Source organism: Lissotriton vulgaris, chromosome 2_2, assembly GCF_964263255.1.
Source record: "Lissotriton vulgaris chromosome 2_2, aLisVul1.2, whole genome shotgun sequence".
Taxonomy (NCBI): Eukaryota; Metazoa; Chordata; class Amphibia; order Caudata; family Salamandridae; genus Lissotriton; species Lissotriton vulgaris.
In genome coordinates this window covers 220,691,989-220,706,030 of record NC_141688.1, presented here as the reverse complement: position 1 = coordinate 220,706,030, position 14,042 = coordinate 220,691,989, and the positions used below count along the sequence as shown (strand labels likewise).

At 46.2% G+C, this 14,042-nt stretch overlaps 1 protein-coding gene across 6 annotated transcripts in view; it reads right to left on the bottom strand.

The window, feature by feature from the left end:
- Positions 1-14,042, bottom strand: part of CAPRIN1 (cell cycle associated protein 1) — a 497,978-nt gene that overhangs the window by 237,515 nt on the left and 246,421 nt on the right. For all 6 annotated transcript variants that reach the window (XM_086959577.1, XM_086959579.1, XM_086959581.1 and 3 more), the window contains exons 8-9: positions 5,571-5,623; positions 5,403-5,492 (exon numbers count right to left, since the gene is read on the bottom strand). In XM_086959577.1, the coding sequence (XP_086815703.1) occupies positions 5,403-5,492; positions 5,571-5,623 (143 nt within the window). The remainder of the gene's footprint in view (positions 1-5,402; positions 5,493-5,570; positions 5,624-14,042) is intronic.

Here is a 14,042-nt window from a genome sequence, read left to right as displayed (position 1 = left end):
GAATTCCATAGAGCATATTATCAAACTCACTATCACCACTTTAGCGACACTTTCCTGCCGATTACGTGGCAATAATTTTGTCGACCAGGCTTCATATTATGTCCCAGAGTGCGTACTGTACAGCAGCTTCTCTGCAAAATCTATAATTCCCTTCGAGCAGTGACAACAGATAGCTTACAACAGTCTGACAAATCAGATCCACAACCTTATTACGCCACTTTTGAGTCACTTTTAACATGGGTAAAGTGATGCAAGGAGCTAGTAAATCTACATCTCACTTTTCAAGAAAATATCTCAACTCCAGACTCTGCGACACAGTTTTAATGTTGTTCTCTCTCTCTTTCTCTCTCTCACTCTGTGACATCATTTCTCTTTCGCCCTTAAACTTAGACACTGCTGTCTTGGACGTGTAGAAGAATTGTTCAGAATAAGTTGTGACACCTACAGCCTGAAATGTTTACCCGCAAAGTGTATACAACAGTAAGCACAGAGGCCTAGTTGTACAAAGCCTTCATAGGAATGCATTAGAAATAAGTCGCCATAACGGGCGTCAGTAACGCAGTAGGCACTTCCATATAGACACCACTTGTACGCGGCACTATAATATAACAGAACCTGAATGTAAGAGTCACACTGCACTCGTAAAACCGTAGTTACCAAAACTTGTAGGGACATAGTATCAAGAACGGCGATAAAATAATCGCCGTTTCAGCAGTAGGAAACTGCAGCTAAAGCGGCGATAATGGGCTTGATACTATGCCCTTCTGAATTCCCATAGTAGCCCAGGTTATCACCAGAACCTGGACTGCTATGGGAATTCAAAACAGCATATTATCAAGCCCATGGCAATTAACAAGGACGTAATATCAAGCCCACCCTCCCAACATTAATTAAAAAAAACATAGGCCCCTGTAAATTCCCTTAGCAGCCCAAGTTCTGATGTTAACCTATGCTGCTATAGTTATTCACGAGGGCATATTATCAAGCCCATTATCGCCGCTTTATCAGCAGTTTCCTGCCAATAAAATCGACAATAATTTATCGCCTTTTGTTGATATGGCCCATTGCTCTTTTTTTTACCATTAAACTTAGGTGCATATTATCAAGGACCGGCGTTAAAATTATCGACGTTTTATTGGCAGGAAACTGCCGATAAAACAGCGATAATGAGCTTCATAATACGGCCTTGTTATTGCCCATAGAAGCCCATGTTAAGTACAGAACATAGGCTTCTATGGGAATTTACAAGGACATATTATCAAGCCCACCCTCCCAACATTAATAAAAAAACTCCAGACAATGCAGGTACTGGAAGGTCATTTTACATATCACTGCCCCAGAAATGTGGCGTTCCCTGCGATGTGTACGGGGAGAGAGACAGAAAGCTCAAAACTTTTTTTTTTTTTTAAAAGACACGAGGGGTGCCGCTCACTGAGACTGCAGGGAGTAGAACCGTAACCCCCCCGCATATTTCAAAATATAACCAGAGGAGTGCCATTCCCCAGTGCTCGGGGCACCTTACAATCCCCCATTATGCAGAAAAATTTCCCCCGTAATTTTCCCCCCCGGGACCTAATGAATAAAACGGACTTCTACTTTTTTTCCACCTTTTCCACTGCGTACAAGTACTGCATGCAGCTCCAGCTCATAATTGTACGTATTTCCATACACGCACGCCGCGATTTTTCTTTAAAAATAAAAAATAGAGCCTAAACATGCATGTATGACCCCCTAAGCAAGCCTAGAGGGGCAGAATGTCTCTTCTCTACCCTTATTTCTCAACTTTGTTTTACTGTTTTCTTGTGACTCGGTTCTAGCGAGGCACAAGATGGCCGCCAACACTTCCTGGTTTCGAGTGTTGACAGACAGTTCACAGCCAATCAGCTTGCAGCTCGCGCTCGTACTTGAACAGATTTCAGTACGCGTACTGAACTCAGTCTCTAGATATTGCTATGAATTTACTTGCAGTTTTCTCAGAAACTGCTGAACGATTTATACCATTTAACAGAAATAACAATCTTCGAACAGAACTCTACCTCTCTGCCAAATTTTGTGTAATTCCGTTCAGCCGTTCGGGTTGTAGCCCTGGCTAAAGGTCCCTATGGAAAATTAGATGGGGAAAATAAGTTTTGGGACCCCCCTTTTTTATCGGCCCCCGCTAAACGAATCACACCCAAACTTTCAGGAAAGGAGCGGAACCGAACAGGCCATTTTCTTGGAGAAATTCACGAAGATTCGTCTACCAGCGCCAAAGTTATTCCAAATAGAATGTTGTGGATTTCCTATGGAAACTAGGTCCTAACTATACCTACCTACTGGAATGGATACAACTCCTGCCTCTTATTTGAAAGGTAACATTAGTACCTTGTGCAACACAAGCCAGAATGAGCCTCCTAACAAATTCCTTGGAGGAAACTAAGCTAAACAAAGTGGTGGGTGGAATGCATGAGTTAATCTCAGCCACAGCTAATAACAGGGGCATGCATCCCAGTCCATTGTTATATTGCACACGAGGCCACACTAGTTTGAACCCAACCAAATGTACTCTATGAGAAAAACTACTGACGGTGTCTCGTTTTAAGCAGTGGTGAATAGATCTAGCAAGGGCCACCCTGTGTGAAGATACTCCGATTTTCTAGTCGCCTCCAATGGCACACAGCTTCCTGGTAAAGGACCCTGGAACGCAATCCGCCCTAGTTGTTGCTCTAGCATGTTGGTGTGGACCTAGTACTCTACCAGAAGTACCTCAACTATCTCCGCTAACCTCAAAAACAACAATCCTCCTCAGCAACAAGACTATCACAAGTGTGAGCTCTAGGTGGGAAACTGGAATCGGACTGATGCGGGTCAGACTTGCACCCAACAGTACGAGAGGCACCCTTGATGACAAGCCAACAGGCCTTTGAGGATCCATTGCAAGGCTTACATATGCCACTTGGAACTGAAGACAAGCAGGACTACAGAGGCTCAGGAACGATTAAAAAATATCGGTATCGTAACCGCAACACCCTTGACTTGTTGAACTTGGGGGGGGGGGGGAAGGGGGGGGGGGGGGGAGAGGGAGGGAGGGGAGCACTTAAATACTTGTCTAGGACTGCCCCATGAATGCAAATATAGGTAGGACTCAGGTGGAACTGCACCTCTGACTGTGAAGCTCAATAATGTAAAAAAGTTGTGTCATTGTCCTGTGGTCCACAGTGCACAATGGCAAGCTCCATTAGCAGCAAATCACCACGGTATAGGAATACACGTACTCTTGACCTTTGAAGATGGGTTGTGACTACTGGCATAATTTTTTGAACACCTGAAGGGAGAGAGAAGAGCAAAGGGGCTCACTGTAAATTGTAAGTTTTCCGGGGAGTAATCATCACCCTCCTCAGTCATTGGGGACACAGAGTCTCTTGTATAGGTCCTGAAACTATGGTAGCTTGCCCAAATATCAGCAGCCTGAATATCAGCAGCCGAAATATCAGCAGGATCAAGAGGTGTCCAGTGTCAAATGATGAAACTCCTATCCCCACCATCCTTCAGGTCACATGGGTTGCCTCAAGGACGCACAAGAGTTTTTGCTGGGGGTATGGCTGGGAAGTACAAGAATGATACAACGGTCCTGAACTGTCATGTCAGCTGTTGGTACAAAACAACTTGTTGGGCTGCTGTAGAAAGTGCAAGCTGGTGGAAACATATGCCATGGCAACACCTCTTGACCGTAAGGTTCGGCTAATGTAACTAACAAATGGGGAAAGCCTGTCCAAATGGGAGGCCATAGTCCATTCAGTCTTGAAGTGTTCCAGACAGCACCAAATTACATGTTCACAATATCAGCAAAGATATCATCTGAACATCCAGTGGAGAATATCAAAGCATGGCCGGAGAAGCAATGGAGCACATAGCCTGCATGCAGTACTGTATCCACATTTCCCAGTCCATAACACAGGGTTGGTTTTCCAGAATCCTGCACAACATCCATTAAAATGTCAGGAAAGATTTAGTATGACCAAATGCAGTTATGGATCAAGAGGCAAGACTAGATCATCTTTCCCTATGGCCCAATTTTAGATATGCTGTCAGGGGACTAGTGAAAGGAAGTTTGGATTCTGTTTCGCCAAAGAAAACCTTAACCACAAGGCTCTCTGGGAAGAAGTGTGCTGTCAAACTGAGCCCAGATGTGCCAGACGATGCTGTCTGACAACCTGGCAGTTCACCACTGGGGCAGAAACTGGCTTGCTCCATGTCATTACAATAGGACTCATGAAGGCTTCATTGAAGGAGGAGAAGGAGCAAATGTTTTCTATAGGTAATGGTAGTTAGAAGACAAATGAGGCCTTTCGCTGGATCTCTGAATGTAGCAATGTCATTAGGAGAGGCTGCAGCGGATGTGGTGTTGGAAAGATGGCAAACATCACTGCTGTAATGGGACTGATCGGATACAAATACTGAATATCTTCTGATTCTGAACCAAAGACTGCTCCAAACCTACCAAAATATCTGGCACCCAGGAAATCCTAAGTAGGGATCCACATCCGGTTTTTATTGTGCAATGCATCTAGACCGGACCAAGGAGACCTCAGTCTTTGGAAAGTTAATCAATGAGTGCAACACATCCAAAGAGAAACTGCATCAGTACCAGTAGTGTGGTAATTGGCAAAGCCTTCACCAAAGGATTTAGTTTAGCTTGAAATGAAATGGCACAATGGTCAAACAGTGGGGTCAATTGGTGCTAAGCTAATAGGAGTCACTGGTTGGCACCCAGTCTGATGCACTCTAATGCTCCTTGGGGCCATCAGCCACACCACAGGGAGTCAGGTTGGAAGTCCTTTGAAAGCCCTACCTGGGAGTAGGCCTATTTGTGTAGTCAGTGGCAGCAAAAGCCTTAACATGATGAAAAGGCTCCACACACAAGCTTGTGTAGATGCTGAAACTGGTACTGGTACCATCATCATCACCAACTTCAAAGCAGACACAAATAACTGGTAACAGTGAAGCTGACAAAAAGACCTTGTCCTTGAGGGATTAATGCACTGGGGAGGTGAACAGCCCCTCTTCCTCTCACCCTAACCTCTCCATCTGAGTCCTATTGGGAAAGCAATGCCTTTAGGATTTGCATTTAAAAAGGCAAGTCAGAGCAGGACTGGTCACAGGAGTTCGACCCAAAAAATACAGTAGCAACTCCTGGATTTCGATATGTACATTTCACTTTCTTCCTTGTAATTAAATGCAATTTATGAAAATTTAAAAAAATTAAAATACATAGCTAGACATTTGCCCTGAGTGCAGAATTTCTAAATCTTGATACATACTAGGCTAATTCTTGACAATCGAAGGCCCAAAACCTTGGGTACAGTTTTCATGCAATAGATGAGAATTGTCCTTTAACACAAGATATATATTGTAACATGTACCTCAACTGTTTCCACCGTCCACTCATCCATCTGCTCCTTTTCACTACTGCTGCTGAACTGTGTTTCGGTCATGAATTGCCTATTTACAAACTGTCAAATAGGAAATGAAGGATAAGTGAAAAGCAGCCACAAAACGAACAGTTAACATGTTCCAAAGATGACACTTACCTCTGTAGACTCTACTTCACTTTGTTCTATGTATTCTTCCACTGTCTCAGGTTCTAAGTAAACAAAAACAAAAACACTGAATTTACTGCAATGTCCTTAACTACCCAAGAAATCTCAAGTTGAAAAACTGAACTGGTGATAATTATGCTCGACTCCTGGGAGGTACCAATAAAAAGTAAAATAGTACTTCATTGTGTGCACCTGACTAAGGAGACCTTTTATCAAAACACAAACGCTCAGGACACAGACCAGCCTGAAATCTTATAGTGATATTAGCAAACCAAACCGCTCTAACTGCTGAGAAAAAAACTCTTCACTGGTAATTGAGCAAACATGAAAAACAAAATGGTTACCTACCGGTAACAGTAGTGTTGTGCAAACTTAAAGAATTTTCCGGAGTCACATTCTGTGCATTATTCCGGCATCTAGTGGCTGAGTCCGAACTCTCCTTTTGCAGTCTTCTCCTTTTTATGATAATGGGCATAGTTTGTTGCCATCATTCTGTGCTATATACATCCTTCCGATATCAGATGTCTAGCCCAGAAACGAAATGGTTACTTACTAGTAGAAGTAGTTTTGCAGCTTGAAGAATTTTCTGGATTCACAAGCAGTGCATCTTTCCGCCATCTAGTGGTTGGGTCTGGAATGGTCTTTTTCTACTTGTTTTGGTCTCTGTCTACTACCATTTGGTACCAGTTACTTCCCCTGTATTGTAGAGGGTTCCTTTTCTGGATTCACATGCTGTGCATCAGATTACGTAGCGGTTTCTCCCGTGTTTGGGAGGTTGTGTTGAAAGGAAGACCTTGCAAACAGCTGTTGAAGCACCCTCAGTCCGATTTGAGCTTCCTTATTCATTTTTACGTCCACACAATAATGCCTCGTAAAGGTGTGTGGTGATGCCCATGTTACTGCTGCGCAAATGGAATCAATGGGTACATTGGCCATAAATGAGAGCATCACTCCTTTCTTTCTGGTAGAGTGAGCTGTTGGTTGCATGGTTAGTTCCTTTTTGGTATTGCCATATCATAATTGGATAGCTTTTACTATCTATCTTGAAATTGTTACTTTTTTAAGAGCTGATCCTGTGTTGGTATGTGCGTAAGCAACAAACAATTGTTTATTTTCCTGATTTGTTCAGTTTTCTGCAAAGAATACAGTAAACCTCCAGCATCCAGGGTATAGAGACTTCTCTCTGCTTTACTATTTGGGTTCTGGAAGAAAACTGGCAGTAGAATGCTTTGATTTAAGTGATACTTGGATATCAATTTTGGCAAAAATTGTGGGTTAGTCTTTAAGATTAGTTTAACTTTGTGTTTTTTTAAAGGGTTCTTGTATTGTTAATGCTTGCAGTTTACTTATTCTACGTAGTGATGTTATAGCAATGAGATAGGTTGTCTTTGGAGTAATATGTTTGAGGTACGTTGCGTGCATGGGCTCAAAGGGTTTTGTCATCAGTTGAGAAAGTACTTTATTTAAGCTCCATGTTGGTACAGGAGCAGCTCTTGGTGGAGCTCTTTTTTTGCTCCTTCTAAGAACCATTTGAAGACTGGTCTTGTAAAAAAGCTTTTGCATGATTTTCCTCTTGTGTATGCCACTATGGCAGCTAGGTGCACTTTAAGGCTGGATACGTTTATTTCTTGTTGACTGTTTTCTTGCTTCTTTTAGAATTTCCATGGTTCTCAGCGATAGATTGAGATGCCCAAATTATATGTATTCAGGCTCCAGGCTGTTAGTTGTAACGTCGCTGGTTCCGGGTGAAAAATCTAGCCCTGTTACATTGTCAGCCGGTCTTTTTCTGCTTTGATCCTGACCATTTCCCCTTTGGATAGTTCTTGGATAATGGAGTACAATGTTTGCCTTAGCCAATGAGGAGCAATGAGAATCATATTTGTTCCTGGTTCCTTTCCTTTTTGTAGCACCTTTTGCATCAGGGGTATTGGTGGAAAAGCATTAACAAATGTCTGACCAATTGAGTGACATCGCATTTCGCTTTGACAGGTGGTGAGGAAACCTCGAGGCAAAGCATTGGCATTTCTTGATCTGCATTGTTGCAAACAGGTCCAACACTGGTGTTCCCCAGAAGCTAAATAGATACTGTACAGTCCGTTTCAATTCGTGGGAGCAGCTGTTTTGTCTGCTGTGATGTTGTCTACCCCTGGTAGACTTACTATCTGTAGATTGATTTTTTGGGTTATCGCCCAATGCCAGATTTTCTGCGAAAGTTTGCTCAGAGGAAAGGACCTTGTTTCACCCTGTTTGTTCAGTTAGAACATTGTAGTGTTATTGTCTGTTTGTATTAAGGCAGATTTACCGTGAATAGGTTTCTGGAATGCCTTGAGTGCCAGAAAAACAGTTTATTTCCAAAACATTGATGTGTATCGTGGAGTCCCGTTTGCTCCACGGACCATGAACTGTCAGTTAGTAGAGATGTGACCCCACACATCCGTGGTGACTGTCACAGATGGAGTTGGGTCCCTGAAAGGTCTCCCCTGTGCTTTGTTGTTCGATGCCCAGCATTGTATCTCTGCTTGCAACCTTTGTGCAAAAATCATTAGATCCTCCCAACTTCCTGTGGCTTGTGACCAGCTGTTGCGCCATTCATGAAACAGGTGAATGTGCAGGCGAGCGTGAGGGATCAGTGAGATGCATGATGCCATCATGCCGATTAGTTTAATTTGTTTCTTTACTGTCAGACTGTTCCCTCTGGTAGAGAGATGTGTCGTGATGGATAGCTAGTATCCTGGCTTGTGTGGGATAAGCCTTGGCGTTTACTGTGTTCAGTCTTGCTCCCAGGAAGGTTTTTTCTCTTTCTGGTGTGTGGAAAATGTGAGGGTTATTTCTCTTTCTGGTGTGTGGAAGGTATCTTGAGGGTTATTGTAGCTTTTGAATTGTTTTTTTAACATGATTGTGATGCATTTATTTCGCACGACCCCTTATTAACCAGTTGTCTAAGCAGGGAGTGACGTGGATTTTTTCACTTCTCAGGTTTGCCGCCACTGCGGCTAGACAATTTGTGAAAACCCGCGAAGCAGATTTTATGCCGAACGAGAGTACCTTGAATTAGTAGTGTGTTTCATTGTGCAGGAATCTTAGGTACTTTCTGTGCATTTTGTTCATAGAGATATGTAAGTGGGCATCCTTGAGGTCTATTGTTGCCAAATAATCCCCCTTTAGAATATGTGGGATTATTTCTTGAAGGGTACACATTTTGTAGTGTTGTGTTAGTATGAACTGGTTTATAAATCTTAAGTATATGAATTGCCTTGGAGGCTAGTCCTGTTCGGGTACTAGGAAGTATAGAGAGTAGTGTCCTTCGTACCACTCTTGTGCTGGTACCTTTTCTATTGCCTGTTTTAGGTATACTACGTTGATATCTGCGTTTAGCAGTGTTTGTTCTGATCTGGTTAATTTTCTTGTTTTGGGTGGATTTGTAGGTGTTGTCTTTGTGAGCTCTATACAATACCGGTATTGTACCAACTTTAATAGCCAATTGTCTGTTGTGATCCTTTCCCATTGTCTGTGGAAAAAGGATATGCTTCCCCCCACTGGTGTCTTGTTTGTGTTTTTACCGTGATAAAATCAGTTTGAGCCATTTCCTCTTCCTCTAGAGGATTGGCCTCAAACTCTGCCATTCCCACTTTCTTGAAAGGGCTGATTCTGCTATTGTAGCCGAACTTGGTAGCAAAATGCAAATGCTACTTACCAGTATGCATCTGTTCTTGGCATGTAGGGCTGCTGACATTCATATCTGTGCATAGATCGCCACCTAGTGTTGGGTCCGGATGATTGCACATTGTTGTCCTGGAAGAGTCTTCGAAGTATCACGAGATAGGTGGCTCCTCCCCTGGACTACAGTGCGCATGGGCATCGCCTCCATCCCCAGATTGTTTTTAGCCATTGGCAGATATGGAGTGAAGAATGTGAGTGATGACCATGCTATGAGCATATGTATGTAAATGAATGAATTCTTCAGCTGCTACAGGCGCCGGGGAGGAGGGTGGGCGATATGCATGTCAGCAGCCCTACATGCCAAGAACAGATGCATACTGGTAAGTAGCATTTGCAGTTCGAGGCATGTGGGCTGCTGAATTCATATCTGTGCATAGAATACATAGCAGTCCCTCCATTAACGGCGGCCGCCCGTGCCAGCTGCAGCAGTCTGAAAAAGCGTTTTTAGAACAGCCTGACCAACAGCTGCCTGTTGTTTGGAATGTACGTCTACATAGTAGTGTTTAGTGAAAGTATGTGTGGTAGACCATGTGGCTGCTCTACAGATATCCTCTAAGGGAATGTTACCCAGGAAAGCCATAGAGGCCCCCAACTTCCTGGTGGAGTGGGCCCTCGGTGGGATAGTGAGAGTGCGCTTAGCTTTAGCGTAACAGATCTGAATGCACTTCACTATCCACCTAGCAATCCCTGCTTTAGAGATAGCGTTTCCCTTGTGGTGAGTGGCAAAAGCAACAAAAAGCTGCTTGGTTTTGCGAAAATCTTTTGTCCTGTCTACATAATACATCAAGGCCCTCTTAACATCAAGGGTGTGGAGCATGCGCTCCGCCAGCGTCTCTGGGTTTTGGAAAAACACCGGCAACTCAATTGTCTGGTTTATATGGAATTGAGACACAACCTTGGGTAGGAATTTAGGGTTAGTACGAAGCACAACCCTGTTAGCATGCACCTGGAAGAAAGGTTCTTGGATGGTGAGCGCCTGCAGCTCGCTAACCCTCCGTAGCGATGTAATTGCTACTAAGAACGCAACCTTCCAAGTCAGAAACTGAAGCTCACAAGAGTGCAGTGGCTCAAAGGGAGGACCCATCAGCCTCGTAAGAACCACATTGAGGTTCCATTCCGGAGCTGGTGGGGTCCTTGGTGGAATGACCCTTTTGAGTCCTTCCAGAAAGGCCTTGATAGCAGGGACCCTGAAGAGTGACAGGTGTTGTCTATTCTGGAGGTATGCTGCCATAGCAGACAGGTGAATGCGGATGGAAGAGTATGTTAGATTGCATTGATACAGGTGAAAAAGATAGCAAATGATGTTTTGAATGGAAGCATCTAGCGGGTCAATATTGTGGTTAGCACAGTAGATGACAAACCTCTTCCATTTAGCCGCATAACAAGCTCTGGTAGTGGGCTTCCTTGCCTCCCGAATGATGTTCATGCAATCGGGAGGAAGATTGAGGTAGCCAAACTCTAGGACTTCAGGAGCCAGATCGCCAGGTTGAGCTGTTGCGGATCTGGGTGCTGAATGTCGCCATGGCTCTGCGTCAGAAGGCTGGGAGTGAGATGAAGCCTTTGATGCGGTACCACGGACAGTTCGAGAAACGTGGTGTACCATGGTTGGCGAGCCCACGTTGGAGCAACCAGGATGAGAGTCATCGAGTGCTGCCTGAGCTTGCGTGCCACCAGCGGTATCAGAGGTGCTGGGGGAAAAGCGTACGCAAATCTGCCTGACCAGTTCATCCACATCGCATTGCCCTGTGATTGGGGGTGTGGGAATCTGGCGGCGAAGCTTTGGCATTTTGCGTTCTCCTTTGTGGCGAACAGGTCTATCTCTGGATGACCCCACCTTTGGAAGTACGGTTGGAGTACTGATGGATGTATCTCCCACTCGTGCATCTGATGGCTGTGCCTGCTGAGCAGATCCGCCATTTGATTGTCTTTGCCCGGGAGATGCTCTGCCATGAGGAAGATGTTCCTCTGAATGGCCCACTTCCACATGCTCTGAGCCAGATGAGACAGCTGTGGAGAGTGCGTGCCTCCCTGCTTCTGGATGTAGTACATGGCCGTCATGTTGTCCGTCCGGATCAACACGACTTTGTTGCACAGATGTACTTTGAACGCCTTCAAGGCCATGAAGATTGCCATCAGTTCCAACACATTGATGTGCATCTTCCTTTGCTGTAGTGTCCATAGTTCCTGCACAGTGTAATGGAGTACATGCGCTCCCCATCCCTGGAGAGAGGCGTCCGTCGTCAGGATAATCTGTGGGACAGGCTCTTGGAATGGTCGGCCCTTGCAAAGGTTGTGTGGATTCCACCAATGCAGAGAGTTGTATGCCCGACCGCTCACCAACACTAGGTCTGTCAGTTGCCCATGAGCCTGAGTCCACTGACGTGCAAGGCACTCCTGAAGCGGACGCATATGTAGTCTCGCGTGCGGGACAATGGAGATGCAGGAGGCCATCATGCCTATCAACTGCATGAACACCCTCGCTGGAAGCGAGTGCTGGGGTCTGAATCGTTGGATCAGCGCCTGGATACTGGCGATTCTCACTGAATTCGGCTGCGCGGTGGCTGCCAGAGTGTCGATTGTCGCACCCAGGTACTGTCGCACGTGGGCGGGCTGGAGATGGGACTTTGGGTAGTTCAGAGAGAATCCCAGATCGTGCAGGAGATGAATGGTGCGTGACACGTGGTCGACGCACTGCTGTTCTGTCCTTGCCTGAATGAGCCAGTCGTCCAGGTAGGGAAAGACGTGGACGTGCTGGCGACGGAGATGCGCCGCCACAGTCGCTAGGCACTTGGTAAACACTCTTGGTGCCGTGGTGACCCCGAACGGCAGCACCTTGAACTGGTAATGCTGGTCTAAGATCGTGAATCTGAGGTACTTCCTGTGGGAAGGATGCAGGGGAATATGAAAATAGGCGTCTTTCAGATCCAGCGTAGCCAGGAAGTCCCCCTGTTGGAGCAGGGGAAGCACCTGCTGCAACGTGAGCATATGGAAGTGCTCCGAGAGGATGTACCAGTTCAAGGGCCTGAGGTCCAGGATCGGCCTGAGGGATCCGTCCTTCTTGGGAATCAAAAAATACAGGGAGTAAACCCCTGTTCCCCGCTCTTGCAATGGAACGAGCTCTATCGCCCCTTTTTGCAGCATGACTAGAACTTCTTGCTGCAACAAGGTCAAGTGCTCGCCTGACATAGGACGGCTCCTTGGGGGTATGTCCGGTGGAATGGACGTAAGCTCTAGACAGTACCCGTACTGGATAATAGACCTCACCCACCTGTCCGTGGTGATGGACTTCCACGCCGGCAGGAACTGCTGGAGCCTCCCCCCGACCGGTGTTGCATGGCCGGGGGGCAGTGACAAGACGTCACTGTTTGTTGTTGGCGGTGGACCTGGAGCTATTGTTTCCACGTCCCCTGCCCTTGACATTATTGCCTCTGTAACCACCTCTATTTTTGTTGTTATACGAGGCTTGGGTGTTAGTCTTGAAATATTGTGTGGACTGGGATGCTTGTCCCCTTGAGGTGCCTCTGGAGTTTGAGCGGCGAAAGGAACCACTCCGAAACTGCTGACTTTGTAAAGCCCCCATGGACTTGGCAGTTTCCGTATCTTTTTTCATTTTTCTAGTGTGGCATCCACCTCTAGGCCAAACAGATGGTCAGGATTCACTGTCTGATTCAGTATAGTGGTTTGGATGTCGGGTTTGAACCCCGAAATTCTAAGCCAGGCATGGCGTCTAAGCAGCACACTAGTATTGATAGCCCTGGAGGCTGTGTCTGCCACATCCAACGCACATTTAATGGATGCATTTGTAATGAGTTTACCCTCCTGAATCAGCATCTCCCCCGCCTCCTTGTATTGGTCAGGCTAGTGTTGCAGTATGGCCTCTAATGTGTCATAATGGGCCCTATCATAACGTGCAAGCAAGGCTTGGGTGTTAGATATTCTCCAAATATTAGCTGCCTGTGCAGCAATCCGTTTGCCTGAGGCCTCGAAGATCTTGGACTCTTTGTCTGGGGGAGGAGCGTCACCAGTAGTTTGAGAGTTTGCCCTCTTCCGAGCATTGGAAACGACCAGGGAGTCCAATGGCAAGTGTCCCTTGATATATGTCGGATCTGTGGGCGCTGCTTTATATTTCCTGTCGATGCGAGGGTTGACCACACGCGCTCGGGTGGGCTTCTTGAAAACCTCTGTTGCATGTTTAAGCACCCCCTTCAGCATCGGTAGCGTTTTGACAGACTTTTCGGCTACCGAGAAGGTGTCGAACAAGAAGTCCACATCCACGGGGTCCGAGTGCAGCTCGACGTCGTGGTTAGCAGCAGCTCTCTCTATCAGGGCATTGAAGGCCGCCGAATCCTCGGTCGGGGACGTCTTGGCCGCGAAAAGTTGAGCGTCCTGAGACCCCTGCGGGTCCTCCGGGTCGCCTCCGGCGGACCACGGAGCGTGCTCCTCCTCCGGATCAGAGTACGTCGGATAGTCGTACTCTGCATCCTCCTCGTCCGCACCGGCCGCGACGGAATGCGTCGGCGAGTACCCCAGGGTTTGCGGGGACACAGGTTCCACCAAAGCCGAAGAGCCCTCGAAGTCCCGTTTGTTCTTGAGAGGGATTTTAAAAGGTTCCAACGCCGGCTCCGTCGTGATCTTCCTTTTGAGGAGCGACAGTTTCCCGGTGTTGGCGTCGATGGTTACCTCACGACGTTCCTCTTCAGCAAGGGGTTGGAGTCGAAGCTTCGACACCACCAAGGCCGCTTT